Genomic DNA, 19,016 nt, shown 5'->3' with positions numbered 1-19,016 from the left:
TAATTCTTTAAAAATGCTAATAAAAATCATTGAAAGGTAAATTCCAAAATATGCTTTTTCAACCTCTCTCAATATTCGGACTGAATTTAAAGCATTGTAACATGTTATTTTCTGCAAAAAGCTCTTTAATACAGATGCAAAAAATCATAATGCCACCGCAGGGCCGTTTTAATAAATGGGAAAAAGGGCCATTTTCCCAGGGCGCCCAATGATAGGGGTCACACTAGCACATCAGGGATAACTTTTGGCAAAGACAGCAGACCCCTCATTTTAATCAATTGAAAGAGCTCTACAGTATGGTTCATTTATTTTCTTTGCCTTTTTTCTTGTGGTATCACAAGAATTGTCATTTTGTCATTTTTCTGTTCCAAGGTCCAGGGTGGCACACCTTAGGATTATGTCTACTTCAGTAAGCGCAGACCATTTCTTCACTGTTTGCCTTTCTATATTAAACTTCCTGTTCCTGAGGTTTATTCTACTACAAACCTTTTTTGGGGCAATACAATTTTGCCCAGGGTCCACTGGTACCTTAAGCGGCCCTGTGCCACAGGTCTCCTGAGTATTTTGATACCACATATAGGGACAGACTTAAAGGGATGGTTCACCTTTAAGTTAGCTTTTAGTATGTTATAGAATGGGCAATTCTAAGCAATGTTTCAATTGATCTTCATTAATAATTTTTTATAATTTTTGGATTATGTACACATACCTTCCAACATTTGAAAAATGAAAAGAGGGACAAAAAGATTTGGTGCGCGCAGCGCGGCAATTTTTTTGACCATGCCCACTTTTGTGGCCACGCCCCAATTACCACACCCAATTCTTTTTTTGAAAAAATATTCCTTTTATATAGTTGAAATGGTGGGATCAGACGCAAAATGTACTATACCCTCATACTGTACTACCTAAGGAAAACAATATAACAACTCCTACATATAAAATACAAATATAGAGAGAAGGCAGTCAGTTATAAGTGAGTTATAACTATACCAGTTTTACCCCCCCATACACAGTGCCCCCAATGGCCCAATAGACAGTACCCCCATACACAGTGCCCCCATAGACAGTACCCCCCATAGAAAGTGCCCCCAATTGACCCCATAGACAGTGCCCCCAATAGCTCCCATAGACAATGACACCATAGTAAGTGCCCCCAATAGCCCCCATAGACAATGCCCCCATAGTAAGTGCCCCAAATTGCCCCCATAGACAGTAGCCCCATAAACAGTAGCCCCCCCCTTACACAGTAACCCCCGCCGTACACAGCCACTCTTTCTTCTGCGGCTCTGCTCCTTATGCGGCAGCGACAGGCCCTTTTATAAGGTTGCGCCCCATGCGTATGACGTCACACATACCGCGGGGCGCAACCTTATAAAAGGGCCTGTCACCGCCGCACAAGTTGAAGAGCAGCAGAAGAAGCCGATGTCGCGGGTACAGCCAGCGCATCCCTGATAGTTCAATGAATGTCCCAGAAATGCGGGACATTCATTGAACTATCCGGGACAGCGGGATGCGCTATAAAAACCGGGACTGTCCAGCGGAAAGCGGGACAGTTGGGGGGTATGTGTACATTCTTCATCATGCTAAAGGTAACTCAAAGGTAAATAACCCCTTTAATGTAATGAGAAAAGCTTTTTTTTTTCAATTCCAGATTTTCCCATAGAGCCAGGTGCAATTCAGTGAGAAAAAAAGATCTCACATAAAAACCCTATTGAAGTCTACGGTAAAAACTGGAAGTGAATTAGGAGAAAAGTTTGTTCTCCTCAAATTGAATCTCGCTCATAAATTTTCACAAGACAAACAATAACAAATGTGCAAGTGGTTGAACCCCTGGGTAATAGTGACCATAATGTTATTTCATTTGATGTTTGGTGCACAGAACAAATTTACACGGGGGCAACAAAGATACTGAATTTTGGAAAAGCAAATTTTAGCTCCTTAAGGGCAGTGCTTCAGGCAGGGGCGCTTCTGCCATGAGGCGAGTTGAGAAACTCAGACCGCCCCCGGACCCGCTCCTGCGCTGGAGAGGTAAGCGCTGGGGAGCGGGAGGGGGGCGGCATCCAGGAGCCGCCTCAGGCGGCAAGAGGGGCCCAAACGCCCCTGGCTTCAGGGCATAGATTGGGGCATTATGTTTGTCTGATAAAAATGGTTGTCATTTAAAATTATATTAAATCATTACTGTTCTCAATTTATTCCATTAATAAGAAAAAGTAGAAGTGAAGGGGTACACCCCCGAAACTGCTTTTTGAATAAACATGCAGGGGCTAAGCCCTGCTTGCACTTTACTTGTTGTGCTGGCTGAAATATTTTGACCGCTCCTAGTGGTTCAACATTTCTTGCTACTGATATTGGTCAAATGTTTCCAAGGTTGTCCACAGTGTGTCATCCCTTGGGCTTTTCTTGTTATACTGATGTCACATCGTGGCCAGGAATGTGGTTTAGGGTAGCATTAGCTTTGACAATTTGAGATCTGCTTGACTTTCTGCACCATGTAGAACAAACAAATGATCTCCAATTATCAATGTATACAAGTGGTCACTATTGGTCACTTAAAGGAGAACTAAAGCTCAACTAAGAATAAAGCTAGAAATTTTACACCAAATGTCTTTTTCTGATTCAGAGCACATGCCTCTGAGCTGCTGTGTATGGGCCAACAATATGCAATATATACACACAACAGAAAATTTATGATAAAAGGCCTTAAATAATTTAGATTCACATTAGCTGGTAGCATAGAAACATTGCCATGGCCATCAAAATTGATTAATAATTAGCATCAGCTTTTTTGACAGATGAAAACTTCCTTTCTGCGATTGTGTTGATGATCTTCGACAAGCCCTAAGCTTAGCTCCTCACAGTAGCCTAGAGCACACTGAGCATGTGCAGTGTCACTGATAGTGATGTGTTGGTTGACAGAAATTAAACCTGCTCCTAAGCCCACTCTCTTACCTGTGCCCAGCCCGACATGGAAGCCATCATTCTTTATATACCACCACCCGCCCTGCTCCATGAATAGGAATAGGTGCATGCTGACATTGTAGGGAAGGCTGTTAGCAATGTTCAGTCTGCCATCCTCCGGCTTCCCTCTAAAAAGTATTTTGCCTACCCAAACTCACACCACTATTTTAAAAGATGGTGAGCTCCTGTGTATAACTTTGAAAGCATAGGTTACTACTGTTATAGGGCAGCAGAGCTTCTGCACTGGTTTAGCAAGTTAAGCATATACTGTAGTTACATAGTTAAATAGGGTTGAAAAAAGACCAGAGTCCATCAAGTTCAACCCATCCAAGTAAACCCAGCACACACAACCCACACCTACCAATAAACTATATATACAACCACTAATACTAACTGTAGATATTAGTATCACAATAGCCTTGGATATTCAGCTTGTTCAAGAACTCATCCAGGCCCCTCTTAAAGGCATTAACAGAATCTGCCATTACCACATCTCTAGGAAGGGCATTCCACAACCTCACTGCCCTCACCGTGAAAAACCACCTATGCTGCTTCAAATGGAAGCTCCGTTCCTCTAATCTAAAGGGGTGACCTCTGGTGCATTGAAACAACCCCAACTTCGACAGTCTAACCTCATAGTTTAAATCTTCCATCCCCTTAACCAGTTTAGTTGCACATCTCTGCACTCTCTCCAGCTCATTAATATCCTTCTTAAGGACTCTAGCCCAAAACTGCACTGTATACTCAAGGTGAGGCCTTACCAGGGACCTATAAAGGGGCAAAATTATGTTCTCATCCCTTGAGTCAATGCCCTTTTTTATACAAGACGGCACTTTATTTGCTTTAGTAGCCACAGAATGACACTGCCTGGAATTAGACAACTTGTTATCTACAAAAACCCCTAGATCCTTCTCCATTAAGGATACCCCCAACACACTACCATTCAGTAGATAGTTCGCGTTTATATTATTTTCTACCAAAATGCACTTTGCACTTATCAACATTGAACCTCATTTTCCAGTTTGCTGCCCAGTTTTCCAATTTTGTCAAATTGCTCTGCAAAGCGGCAGCATCCTGCATGGAACTTATAGTTTTGCACAATTTAGTGTCATCAGCAAAAATAGAAACAGTCCTCTCTATGCCCACCTCCAGGTCATTAATAAACAAGTTAAAAAGCAAAGGACCAAGGACTGACCCCTGCGGTACTCCACTAACAACACTGGTCCAATTAGAAAATGTTCCATTTACCACCACTCTTTGTAATCTATCCTTCAGCCAGTTCTCTATCCAATTACAAATATTATGTTCTAGGCCAATATTCCTCAATTTGATCATTAAACCTTCTGTGAGGTACAGTATCAAATGCTTTAGCAAAGTCCAAGTAGATTACATCAACTGCCATTCCAGCATCGAGGTTCCTACTCACCTCCTCATAAAAGGCGACTAAATTAGTCTGGCAAGATCTGTTACGCATAAAACCATAATGGCACAAACTTATAGTATTGTGAACTGCAATGTATTCAAGTACCCTATCCCTTATTACCCATTCCAAAGGTTTTCCTACTACTGATGTTAGACTAACAGGCCTATAGTTTTCAGGCTGAGAACGGGATCCCTTTTTAAATAACGGCACCACATTAGCAACATTTCTAGCCATTAGGCTTTATTTAACACACAAGTATTAGATATTTTGCAATTGTGTGTTCAAATACAACCCAAAAACAACCATAAGTGCTAAATGTGTTTAAAAAAAATTCTTTTTACAAACAGAGTTTTTATTTACACATATGAAATAAGCTTTCACCACTATAACTGCTGGAAAGCAATAGTTAGGGGGCTTACCTCATTTATAAAGCTGGTACAACTAATGGCTGAATGACAAAAGTAAAAGATGTAGTCCCATACCACATGCAGAGTTCGGGAAACCCATATTGGGGGTTTTTTTTAATAACCAGGTCCAATGCCAGGACCGCAAACTGTAAAAACTCTGTGTTGCTGGTCCTTTAAAGAGAGATAATTAAAGCACTTTAAAGAAATGCTGGAATTTAGGCAGGTTTGTCAGAATTAAACCTGCCTAAATGCTGTGTTTACCATATTGTGTATTGGTCACTCACTTCATTTGTGCCACCAGAGAGTGGGTCCTGAAAATCTGACTCCCCAGTTGCATACATTGAAGAAAAGAACTAAATTGGCACATTTTCTTTTCACAACCCCTTATAATCAAATTATTTCCGTGTTTTATGGAGTCACATACCCAAACCATTCTTTTTACTACTGTTTTTAATATATTTTTAGGATTAAATTTTGCTTGTTTTAAAATAAGTGTCTGTCCCCTCATTTTTTTAACCACTTTCCTCTTCATTACTATTAACTTCATTAGTTCTGAGATAAACCACATATTGTTTAAGGGAATGTGCCCGGCCAATGCTGTATTTTATATATGAAACTTACATTAGTCTTTATTTTTATTAGCTTTTCAATTTTGTTTCTCTCCAGTCTGCTACTGCAAATGCTATCTGGTTGTTGCTAACCCAGGCAACCATAAAACAGACCCTCTAAAAGGCTTATACTTTATTATTATTATTATTATTACTTTAGCTTTCTGTTTGGTTCCTTGCTTACTGATCTTTCATTTCCTGTTGCTGCCTGGTTGCTGTTGTAATTAATCCCTAGCAAACAGCTAGCAATCAAATTTTCAAGCTTAAAAGCTGCAGAACATATAAGGATATAAAATAAAAAGTGTATCTGTTAATTGTCTCAGAATACTGCTGTTTACAGAAGCTTTAAAACTACATTTAGTTTTAATGCCTTTATTTGGCTATAATGTTTAAAAAAATCCCAATAAAAATGATTGAAACTAAAACTACATTTAGGATAAATTAAACCCTTTAGAGCTGTGGCACACAGGGAGATTAGTCGCCCACAACAAATCTCCCTTGTATATGACATCCCACCGGCGAGAATGTAAATCGCCGGTGGGATATCATACGCGGCGCATATGCCGCATATGCCATCCCATCGGCGATTAAGGGAGCTTTATTTCTCTCTGTATGTGTTCAGGATATATAAAACCAGAGGCTTACATACCTTCACTGCATGCTTTAAACTAATGGTATTTTCTGTGAAGCAGCACTTTTCACAGATGATTTCAGTATTTATGCCATATTTGCTAGTGTGCTAGTAGTCTTAGGGAACTGTTTATAGAGAGACTCTCATAGTTCCCCATTCTATCTTTTTGTTCCCCATGGGCGATCTGCAGAATACTTTCCTGTTTCAGCTAACCACCACCATGTACAGTGATCATATTTATCAAATATAAAAACCTACACATTTTTTATCTCTTATGTTCTGGAAAACGTATAGTGGTAGTAGGAACACCATTCCAGACTAATAATGCTTATTTGTACAAAGTGAAAGTAAACAGTAGTAAAACACAGACTGTAGAAAGATGTGACTCTGCTTTTGTGCGCAAGAGAATAACTGACAGAGAGTTCACAAAAACACACACTGTTCTGACTTCTGAGACTAACAATTTTAGTTCATTTTGGTTTGTTTTTAGTATTCCAATCTTCTCTTACCTTGTGGCTGCAGCTCAGAAGCAATAGCAGAAAAAGCAGCAGAAATCTCATTTTCCAGCAGAGACTGCAATACAAAGGCAGCAATTACAAAATGATATCAGCTACGAATCCTTGGGTTTGTTTTAGTCCGTAGAACAATTGTCCCTGGAGTGCTAGCTCAGCAGAACAGATGCCTTCTTTAGGAGTATCAAAGGAAAGCCCTTAGAATATCAAATATAAAAGCAGTTATATGTGCAGTGTCCCAGTCTGTACGGTCAGACCCGCCCTCTGCTGTATTCCAGAAATACAGAACCAGTTTGTGAAAGTGAAACTGGGGAATTACACAGGAGGAACTCTGAGCAGAGAGGGTGGAGGGTTCCTGTCTGGTGAGCCTGTAATTTAACTCTTGATTAGTTATACGGCATGAAGCCTAATGATAACTACGGAGTAATTCATGAAAAAATATATAGTATTTTGAAGCTGCCTGTATCACAAAAGGAAATTATCGCTGAACTTTTATCATTTATTGTTTTACTTTTGTAAGCAGGGATCACTAGGGTTCATTTTCCATTCCTCCCAACATTTGAAAAATTTAAAGAGGGACAAAAAGAAATGCAGGGCGTAGCATGACAAAAAATGTTTGGCCATGCCCATTTTTGTGACCACATCCCCTAAATGCCAATGCTATTTTTACAAAATTTGGCAGGTTATTTAAAGTTTGAACACATTTTTAAAGGTTTTAGGGTCTTGTTTAATGTGTTATTACATTGCCCTTTAATCTGTAAGTCTCAGTTCCCCCAAGAGACCTATTTAGCTTATTAGTTACAATTGTATCTAAGTACAGGTGTTGCTTGTTAATCTTTCTGGGCTCTCTTCCAAAAGCTACTTATTTAAGTTTGAGAAACGTTGTATCTTTTTTAGCATTCAGTGCAGGAGATCAAAGTGAAATGAGGGACTTTTCAGTAAGAATCCGGGACTGTGGGCTGTTAAAATCAGAAATGTCCCGCGAAAATCGGGACAGCTGGGAGCTATGCAATAACTATGTGTAAGGTAGGATGCAAAATGCAAAAAAGAATGCAATCTGACGTATTTTTTGCATTCTGCAACCCGCTCTGCACACTAACTTTATTTCTGCAGGTCTTTGTAATCCAAAAAGGATAACAGAGGCCTGTATCTGCCCCTATATATACAGTTCTGAGTTTGGTAGCACTGTATTTATGAGGGGTGGAACATAGGGTTACTAACAGGCTTGTTGAAACAACTTGCTTATCAATTAAAAAAAAAAAAGGGATAAGTATATTTTCTTAACTTTATTCAAAATCATTGTGTTGTTTAACTGTTGTGTTTATTTCTTTCAAAAGTATTTGCTGTTTTTGGTGCTAAATTACAAAGTTTGGTGAACTATAAGGCTTACAGCAGGTTTGCCAGAAGTTGCATTCCTTTATTACCCTCGGTTTGAGGTAGGTGGGGTTTGATTAGTTCACCTGAACAGACAGTATAAATAGAACCACTGGCACTCCAGTGGAGCTTGCTCTGGTGGTTGGTGCTCTGTAAGTGATTGCTCTTTAAGTGGGTGCTCTGTAAGTGGAGATATAAACCACATGAGTTACAAACTAAGGGAGTTTCAGACAAAGTACAAAGTTTGTATTTATTTCAAGTCTTTTCACATATTTTTGTTTAACTGTTTCTGTAACTGGGAGAATGAGTGGCAGCAACATTGAAGGTCTGACACAGTGCACAGCCTGCCACATGTATGCAGTTGTGGAGCAACAGTTCCAAAGTGCATACCTCTGTTGTGGTTGTGAGCGAATTGCCACTTTAGAGGCTCACGTTAGACCCCTAGAAGAACAAGTTGCAACACTGTGTTCGATTGACAATCTTGAGAGGAGTCTCTTGCTCACTGAGCAGGAGATAGCGGGGTCAGATAGTTTGGAGGGAGGGGAGCAGCGAAAGGAGTGAGGGGGGCATATAGTTTATCAGATAAGGAGCTTCCGTTGTTACAAGGGAAACAAACTAATATTCGCCTTAGCTCTAACTCTCCATTAGCTAATGTAAATATCAGAGGGAGAAGTAGTAATATCCGCTGCTGGCTAATGCGCAAAGCTTGTCGGGTAAATTAGGGGAGCAGCAGGCTATTGCATCTATTGAAAATTATGATTTAATTGGTATCACTGAGACCTGGTGGGATGAAAAATGCGACTGGGCCGTGAATTTAAATGGTTACACACTTTTTAGGAGGGACAGAGAGATTAAAAAGGGTGGAGGGGTTTGTCTTTATGTAAAGTCAGATTTAAAGCCATGTAGTAAAGACATTACCAATGAAAATGTTGAATCTCTTTGGGTAGAAATTTCAGTAGGGCTGAAGGTTACAAAGAAAATGATCATTGGTGTATGCTATAAACCACCCCGTATAGATGAGGGGGATGAGACCCAGCTACTGTTGCAAATGGAGGAGGCTTCACAACTGGGTCAAGTTGTTATTATGAGGGACTTTAATTATCAAGACATTGACTGGAGTAATGGGGTGGCTAAGTCAAAAAAAAAGCTAGTAGGTTTTGTAAATATGCTAAATGACAACTTTTTATTTCAGGTGGTTCAAGAACCTACTAGGAATGACTCTATTTTGGACCTGGTGATATCTAATAATACTGAACTCATCTCTAACATTTGTGTGGGTGAGCATTTGGGGAACAGCGATCACAACATGGTCTCCTTTGAGATAATGCTGCAGAGACAGCTCTACTGTATAAGGGATTAACTAAAACGCTCGATTTTAGACGTGCAGAATTTGCCTGTATAAGGGCATCTCTGCAATGTGTCAACTGGGAAAGGCTTTTCATAGGGTTAGACACAGAAGGAAAATGGAACATCTAAAACATTGTTTTGCAGGTATGCACAACAGTATATTCCCCTTGTAAGCAAGGAGAGGCATCGCAAAGCAAAACCTTTATGGCTGAATAAAAGTGTTAGTTTAGAGGTTGGTAAGAAGAAAAGTGCTTTTAAAGCATTCAAATTAGCTGGGACAGCAGAAACTTTCAGGCAAGCTAAAATAGAGATGGAAAGGGATATTGCAGCTAGGAGTAAAAAGAATCCAAAATTATTTTTTAACTATGTGAATAGTAAAAAAAATGAAGCAAAAAGGGGTGGGAACCTTATTATCACGGGGGGGGGGGTAAGTTGGTTGATGAGAACGGGGAAAAATCAGAAATTTTTAACTCTTATTTTTCATCTTTCTATACATCTGAGGAGCCAGCTAATGAAGGCTTCCCTTTTAATATGCCCAGTTTAGCTACTGACGCATGGGTCACTTGGGAGGAAATTCATAAGAGACTTGGACATCTAAAGGTAAACAAAGGTCCAGGACCGAATGGGGTTCATCCCAGGGTATTAAATGAGCTTAGCGCTGTGATTGCCAAGCCTCTTCACTTAATTTTTCAGGATTCGTTGAGGTCTGGCATGGTGCAGAGAGACTGGCGAATTGCTAATGTGGTGCCGTTATTTAAAAAGGGATCCCGTTCTCAACCTGAAAACTATAGGCCTGTTAGTCTGACATCAGTAGTAGGAAAGCTTTTGGAAGGGGTAATAAGGGATAGGGTACTTGAATACATTGCAGTTCACAATACTATAAGTTTGTGCCAGCATGGTTTTATGCGTAACAGATCTTGCCAGACTAATTAAGTCGCCTTTTATGAGTAGGAACCTCTATGCTGGAATGACAGTCTACTTGGACTTTGCTAAAGAGTTTGATACAGTACCTCACAGAAGGTTAATGATCAAATTGAGGAATATTGGCCTAGAACAAAATATTTGTAATTGGATAGAAAACTGGCTAAAGGATAGATTACAAAGAGTGGTGGTAAATGGAACATTTTCTAATTGGACCAGTGTTGTTAGTGGAGTACCGCAGGGGTCAGTCCTTGGTCCTTTGCTTTTTAACTTGTTTATTAATGAACTGGAGGTGGGCATAGAGAGTAATGTTTCTATTTTTGCTGACGAAACTAAATTGTGTAAAATGATAAGTTCCATGCAGGATGCTGCCGCTTTGCAGAGCGATTTGATAAAATTGGAAAACTGGGCAGCAAACTGGAAAATGAGGTTCAGTGTGGACAAGTGCAAAGTTATGCACTTTGGTAGAAATAATATAAACGCGAACTATCTACTGAATGGTAGTTTGTTGGGGGTATCCTTCTAGGGGTGTTTGTAGATAACAAGTTGTCTAATTCCAGGCAGTGTCATTCTGTGGCTACTAAAGCAAATAAAGTGCTGTCTTGTATAAAAAAGGCATTGAAAATAGGCAGAGGGTGACTTTGGGGAGGGGAGGCTAAAGATGGGCCATACAGAGTCTGACCTACAGCTAATGTGAGACTTAGTGGATTTGCTGCTGGTGTAAAAAATGAACCTCCAAACTACCTCTTGCGGTTCCCACTGACTCCCAGGGATACTGCGCAAAAGTGTGGGTGGGAGTGCTTTTTACCCTAAAATGCTTAGGATGTAAAAGTATCCCTACGTGCACTTCTGTGAGGGGTTCTCTATCCATTTGTGTTTGGGATCAGTTAGCTTAAAGGGGTAGGTCACCTTTAAATTCCCTATTAATATAAGGTAGACATTGATATTTTGAGACAATTTGCAATTGGTCCTCTTTTCTTTTTAATGGTTTTTCAGTTATTTAGGTTTTTGTCCAGCAGCTTTCCATATGGTATTTCAGCAGCTATCTGGTTGCTAGGGTCTTATTTATCCTAGCAACCAGGTTGTGGTTTAAACAAGAGATGGGAATATGAATAGTTAAGGGGCCTGCATGGAAAAATAAGTAATAGAAAATTACAATAATAATGAAATTGAAGCCTCGCAGTGCAATACTTTTTGGTTGCCGGGGTCAGTGAGGCAAATTATTCAAGAACTATAAAAAAATTAATTAGGAAGACCAATTGCAAAGTTGCTAGGAATAGGCCATTCTATAACATGCTAAAAGTTAACTTAAAAGTGAACCTCCCCTTTAGATGTGTTTAAGTTAGTTTTATAGAGAGAGCGAGGCAGTGGGTACTGACATCCCAGGCACATTATATACAGTGAGACGCAGTCTGTATTTACAAAACCAGCACATTATATGCAGTGAGATGCAGTGGGTACAGATGGCAGATATTCAGGCCCTGGCACTATAACACTGGCACCAATACACAACATTGGCCCCACTGTAACTAACTAGAAATGAACAAACAATGAAAAAAGTAAAAAACAAAATAGTAAGTGCAAAAAACAACAAATATAATTGTTGTCAATCAATGTGAGGGCAGTGAGGTTGTGGAATGCCCTTTCTAGTGATGTGGTAATGGAAAATTCTGTTAATGCCTTTAAAAGGGGCCTGGATGAGTTCTTGAACAAGCATAGTATCCAAGGCTATTGTATGTATGTATGTATGTATATTTTTATTTATAAAGCGCTACTTATGTACGCAGCGCTGTACAGTAGAATACATTAATACAAACAGGGGGTTAATAAGATAATAGATAAATACAAAGTATAACAATAAATACAAATAAATACAAGATACAGTTACAGTTGCAATAAGTTAAGAGTCAAAGACACAAGAGGATGGAGGTCCCTGCCCCGTAGAGCTTACAATCTATATGGGAGGGTAACTTACAGATACAAATAGGCAAATATAAGTGCTGTAGGTCACAGTGGGTGACAGTACAATATGAGTGCTAGTTCCCAGATCAGGTGCTGGGCGAGTGCTCCAAAAGGTAGTCTTTTAGTTTGGTTTTAAAAAGACTGAGGGAGGATTCTCTCCGGAGTAAATCAGGGAGGCCATTCCAAATGTAAGGGGCAGCAAGGCAGAAGGCAGTAGTAGTGGGGGGCACAACCAAACGATTGCTCTGCGAGGAACGAAGGAGTCGGCCAGGAACATACAGAGACACAAGGGAAGAGATGTAGTGAGGAGCAGAGGAATGGAGGGCTTTGAAGGTTAAGAGAAGGAGTTTGTAAGATATTCTTTGTTTAATAGGAAGCCACGATAAGGACTTTAGCAGGGGAAGGGCCTGAACTCTCCTGGATGAGAGGAGGAGAATTCTGGCAGCAGTATTTAATATAGACTGTAGGGGGGAAAGATGGGAGTTAGGGAGCAGGTTGCAGTAGCCTAGGAAAGTACATTTGCAGTTCTGTGCAGATGTTTCCAAGATTTCTCTAATGTTCATGCACATTCTGAAAAGTAAAACGATTACAATGCAGCACACAACAGTAACCAGGTTTTTTTTGAAGAAAAGGGCCAGTAGCTTGGGGGTTCATTTAAGCGACTAGAATCACTGGTGGTCCTAACAACCTGGAGTGATTTTACCTTTCCTTCCCTTATTTCAGAGGTACAATAAAATGTTATTTTTTTGTAGAACAGCATACTAATTACTCATTGGTGTCAGGGAAAAGTCAGCAACTTTGATCTTGCCAACAGTATCCATTTAAATAACTGACAGAAATACAATCTACTATTCTTTTAATTATTAACTTCCCTGTAATTAGCTGAGTTAGTTTAAATAAACATGTTAGGCTCTGTATAGTCCCTTTACCCTTTTGTTGTGACTGTGTTAGCTTACAGATAAGCAGGACCATTGGGTAGAGGTGTTATCAGTGCACTGGTAGTCTGATTAGGTACCTTGCAAGCTTAAAGCTGGCCATACACGTGGCGATCTGACGATGTTTCGTGCGACCATCGGTCGCACGAAACATCGTCAGATGTGCCACACACCATTCAGGGCTGAATCGGCAGGTAAGGAGGTAGAAACAATAGGATTTCTACCTCCTTCTGCCGATTCAGCGCTGAAGGGAGATTTTGATCAGGCGCCTTCTATGGCGCCCGATCAAAATTTTCCAACTGGTCCGATCGGCGAGTCGGCCGATATCAGCAGCTTCCTGCGAGGTTTCGTACGATATTATCGGTGCTTGTATGGCCACCTTTAGGGCTGTGACACACGGGGAGATCAGTTGTGCCGCGACAACTCTCCCTTGTCGCGGGCAACTAATCTCCCATGTCGCGGGCGACTAATCTCCCCGCAGTGCCATCCCACCGGCCAGAATGTAAATCGGCGGTGGGATGGCATACCTGGCACTACAATTTGCCAAAGTTTCTTCTCAAGGCAACTTCTGCGAATTGGCATTGCCATCTCACCGGCGCCACTAATCTCCCCGTGTATCACAGTCCTTAGGCTGATGCCACACATAGCTGAAATGCAGGCTGAGAATCAGCCCCTTCTCTGGCATCAGCCTTCTACCCTTCCTGTACCTGGAAGCATTGTGTTTACTCAGGTGCCAGCAGACGTGGTGGATATTGGCTGTGAGATGCGAACTCTCATGTATGTTTAGTAAAAGCCATTTTTATTGAATTTATGAAAAGGGATTATACTGCCCCTTTAAACTTAAATAGTGGCAAGCACCAAGGGCAAAAGTCTAACTGATGGCAAGTACAAAGGGGGAAATATGAGCTGTCTAATAGAACAATGGTACTATTGGGTTTTATTAGGCACAAACACAAGATCACAGGTAGGCCACAATCTACCTTTTAGGGCTGTGGCATACAGGGAGATCAGTCGCTCGCGATAAATCTTTGCTACCGTCGGCGACTAATCTCCCCCATATGCCATCTCACTGGCAAGAATGTAAATTGGCAGTGGGATGCCATACGCATCGCTTCAGTTTCCTGAAGTCGCCTGAAGTTTCCTTGAGAGGCAAGAAATGTAAAAATGTAAATCGCCGGTGGCATGGCATATCGGTGTGTCACTGCCCTTAGGCATGATTAGTTTAGACGTTTATTAACATTTATATCTACCGTGAATTTGAATTTTACTCCTGGACAGTCCCTAATATCGCTTCCTCATCACTTACGCTATTACTTGTGATAGTGGGAAATTTACTGAAAAATATTTACCAAAACATTCCACCTATGGGAGAGAACTTAAAGGGAACTAATTTCTGCCTTCTGCACAGTTGCTGCACATTTTTAATAAATAGGAACACGATCTTGAAAATCAAAGAGATTAACCGTGTATAATGCTCAGAAAATTTAGCAAATACCACCACAGTATAAAAATCTATTCCTTCAGCCTTGGCAATAGGAATGATAAAGTCAATATATATGGGGGCATTTAGTAACATTCATATTTTAGTCTTTTTCATAATTTGTGTTTTTCTGCGCAAAAATATTTTTTTTTCCTGGGATAAAAATGCAAATTTTTCTTTCCATTTAATTATGCGTCAAAACTGGAACAAATCTGAGAGTAAAAAATACACCATCTAAAAGCTGTTGAGTTCATGTAGAAGTCAATGGTAGGTGTCCTTTTCTCAACTGGAGGATTTTTCTTTTTTTATGTGCTATTAGAAGTTTTCAGGGTTTTCTTCATGTTTTTTTTTTTTTTTTTTTTAAAGGTCGCTTTAATAAATTACTTGGACTTTGTGGTTCTAGAGAAAATGAGAATGTTGATTAATGGGATTAATGGGCCTCATTTATCTTCAGCAGAAAGTAGGACTTGTCTACAACAAATAATAGGGGTCAGTTACAATACAACTGGAGAAAATGGCTGCCAATACAACACTAAACACTTTTTGTGCTCAGTGCTCAGTGCCCACAAAAAACAGTTTTTGTTAAAACAGTTTTAACAAAAACACTGTATTTTTTAGTGCAAAGTGTGTGTCAGCGTAAAAAAAACTGGAAACTTCTGTGCTAAGATAATAAAGAAGAATGATGCAAATATGTGTGACAAAAATGAATAATGATACAGGATGCTGGGCACATCCCCTGGGAAACTACCACTCTGACTTTCACTTCTACTTGTCAGCTATTAGAATCAACCAGTAGAACAACCCTTACACAACATGCCAATATTCTATTTAAAGGGGAACAATCATGAAAAATGTTTTTATAATATTTAAAATATAATGTACCACACAGCCAGTACTTGCCAGATATCCCTGCAGCCCCTTTAAGCCTTTTACTGCCAGCTATTTTGGTCAAAGCGTAACTTGTATTGCCAGACAGTTTTTGAACATTTTGCACTGTTTCACTTTAGGGGCCTTTCCTCGGGGGACTTTTAGTTTACCCAGGAAAACAATATATCGTTTTTTTCAGAACAACCTAAGCTTTCAAAATATGGTAGAATTTTTGTGTAATTCCAATTCTGTAACAAGATATAGGCTTCTAAATGTCTAAAAATCCAAAAAAAAACAAATTTTCCATAATTTAAACACACATACTAGTAACAAAAATTATTTTATGCACGAATATACAACTGATTTGGAAAGTCCCATGTCTCCTGAACTGAAAGCACTGCTCCAGAAGCTGCATACTTCAGATTTCAAGGACAAAAATTCCACTAACAGAAGGTTTATCCCAGAAAATTGTACATTTTTGGAAAGAACACATTCTGGGGAATACAGAATAGGCACAACTGTCTGTCTACTCCAAACTATCAAGTCACAATGCTTTCCTAAAGTTATTGGTTTTTATCAAAATTTGTGATTTTTTTAAAAAATTGCTTCAAAGCTTCCAGTCTATAGTATCTTATCTCCTACAGGTCATAAAGTAACCAAATAAAACACTAAATATGAACGCCAGGGGTCCACTGAACAGTTTGATGCCCAATATGTATAGGTTTACTTAAGTATGTGGCATGTAGGGGCCCCAATGTGAACATACCCCCATATGATCTATCATTTCTGTCATTTCAGCTCCAGCAAAATCAACACATTTACATCATTATATGTGGGATAAAGCTAGTAAAAAGTACGCTCACCCCAGAAAGTCATATATTTTTGGAATGTACACATTCCCCCGAATCTAAAATGGGTACCAATGTCTTTATACTCCAAAGTGTGAAATTGTGCAAATCAGTGAAACAACAAAATAAGTCACATGAGTGTAATTAGTGGTCAGAATATCTGATCCAATAGTCATGCTGTCAAAATAAACAGTTTTTAGGTAAAAGAAACTAAAAACAAAGTGGTAAAATGAAAAAAAAAAACAAAGTGTTTGTGTATACATGTGTGTACATGTGTAAAAGTTGTGTGATAGTGTGTAAGTGTGAATATGAGTGTAAATAAGTGTATAAAAGTGTGAAAAATGAAAAAAAAAACTGCTAAAATGTGTGCTGTAAGTGTGTGTAAATGTATGTAAGTGTGTATAAATGTATGTAAGTGTGTGTGTAAGTGTGTAAATGCAAAAAAAACCAAACACCTTACCTGTCTGCAGCAACCGATCGCCTCCTCCTCCAGTGGGCCGGCGCTAGGAGGGGAAGTAGGAAGCAGCAGACGCGATCGCGTCTGCTGCTTCCTGGAGGGTCCTGTGACACGATCGCTTCGCAGGACCCTCATGACAGCCCCCCTGGCACGTTGTCCAGGGGGGCTGTCATTGATAGAAACTCTCTGCAGCGGCGGCACATGCTGCCACTGCAGAGAGCAGCCTTTACATGCCAACGATGTATGGGACACGTCGTTGGCATTTAAGCCCTTTTACTGCCACGACGTATCCCATACGTCGTTGGCAGTAAAAGAGTTAATGTTGCTGTGGGCCTCTTGGTAGCCTCCCTGACCAGTTTTCGTCTTGTCTTTTCATCAATTTTGGAGGGACGTCCAGTTCTTGGTAATGTCAGTGTTGTGCCATATTTTCTCCACTTGATGATGACTGTCTTCACTGTGTTCCATGGTATATCTAATGCCTTGGAAATTCTTTTGTACCCTTCTCCTGACTGATTTCTTTTAACAATGAGATCCCTCTGATGCTTTGGAAGCTCTCTGTGGACCATGGCTTTTGCTGTGGGATGCAACTAAAAAAATGTCAGGAAAGACCAACTAGAGCAGCTGAACTTTATTTGGGGTTAATCAGAGGCACTTTAAATGATGGTAGGTGTATGCTGACTCCTATTTAACATGATTTTGAATGTGATTGCTTAATTTTGAACACAGCTACATCCCCAGTTAGAAGAGGGTGTGCACACTTATGCAACCACATTATTTTAGTTTTTTTGGTTTTCTTCCCTCCACCTAAAAGATTTCAGTTTGTTTTTCAATTGAGTGGTACAGTTTAAAGGTCACATTAAAGGTGGAAAAAGTTCTGAAATTATTTATCTTTGTCTCATTTTTGTACAGCACAGGAACATGCCATTTTACCAGGGGTGTGTAGACTTTTTATATCCACTGTATGCATATAGGGCATTAAACTGTTTAGTAAACCCCTGGCATTCATATTTAGAATGTTTTATGTTGATACGATACAAAATGTGGGGGTACATAATGTGGTAAAATGCAAGCTTTGTGACGATTTTCAGAAATGTCATAAAAACCGTTCTGTTTAGCATAGCTTTGTAGTTTGGTAGTTTGCAGTAGAAAGATGTATTAACCCATTTTTGTTTTGTCAGAATGTGTACTTTCGGAAAATGTATAGTTTTCTAGGGTCTCCGTACTGTTAGGGGGTCTTATGGCACATAATGCACATGCCGGTAGCTTATATTGCAGCGTATACACTTTGTATGCACTAACTTCCTTTTGGGGTCTCTAAATGCCAGATACATCGGTGATCCTATGCACAATGGGCATCAAACTGTTCAGTGGCCCCTTGGCTTTCATATTTAGGATGTGTTTTCTTGGTACCTAATGTTATGTGGGAGATAAGGTGCTTGAAAGTGGAAGATTTGATGTGATTTTCAGGTATTTCATCAAAACCGGCAATTTTGGGTAGAAAGTAGAAAGACATTGGTACCAATTTTGAATTCGCCCGAATGTGTACTTTTAAAAAATATACGGTTTTGGGGGGTCAATGTATTTTTTTGTGTTTTTACCCCACAGAAAATGCAGTAAACATGTTGAATTTTCAGTAGCTAAAGATATCTCCACAATTTGTATGTACTAACTTCCTTTTGGGGTTTCTAAATTTCAGATACATCGGTGATCCTATGCACAATGGGCATCAAACTTGGCTTTCATATTTATGATGTATTTTCTTGGTACCTAATATTATGTGGGAGATATGAGTTGGAAGACATGGTTATCCATTTTGGATTTGTCAGAATGTGTACTTTTCAAAAATATATGGTTTCCTGGGGTAAACCTAATGTTCCAGGATTTTTGGCTTTGGAATCTAAAGTATGCTGTATTCTGATGTAATGTTTTGAAAATTTAGTAATTTACTGCTGGGAGTTTTTGATCTATAGAAGTCAGAAATCTCCATAAAACTATACATATCGGGTATTGGCACATTCGGGAGACATGAGGCTTTCCAAATCAGTTGAATTTTTGTCCATAAAATAAAAAATGTTTCTGGTATAAATCCCTATATCATGAAAAATAGCATTTTTTCTTTTTTTTTTGTATTTCAAGCTCTAAATCTTGTTCCAGATGTGGAAATACACAAAAACTCAGGCAGATTTGGAAAGCTCAGGTTCTCATGAAAAAAAAATATATAGTTTGCCTACCTAAACTTAACCCTTCCCCCAGTAAAAGCCCCTAAATTAAGAGCACAGAATGTTT

General features: G+C 39.5%; 1 protein-coding gene across 1 annotated transcript in view; it reads right to left on the bottom strand.

Moving 5' to 3' along the window:
* The window catches only part of cd40 (CD40 molecule, TNF receptor superfamily member 5), a 30,984-nt gene extending 24,397 nt beyond the window's left edge, over positions 1 to 6,587 (bottom strand). The window contains exon 1 of the mRNA NM_001145216.1: positions 6,537 to 6,587. Coding sequence (NP_001138688.1) covers positions 6,537 to 6,587 — 51 coding nt within the window. The remainder of the gene's footprint in view (positions 1 to 6,536) is intronic.
* Between the last annotated feature and the right edge of the window lie 12,429 nt (positions 6,588 to 19,016).

Source organism: Xenopus tropicalis, chromosome 10, assembly GCF_000004195.4.
Source record: "Xenopus tropicalis strain Nigerian chromosome 10, UCB_Xtro_10.0, whole genome shotgun sequence".
Taxonomy (NCBI): Eukaryota; Metazoa; Chordata; class Amphibia; order Anura; family Pipidae; genus Xenopus; species Xenopus tropicalis.
Note: the sequence above shows the minus strand (reverse complement) of the source record. Positions and strands in the feature narration are given on the sequence as shown.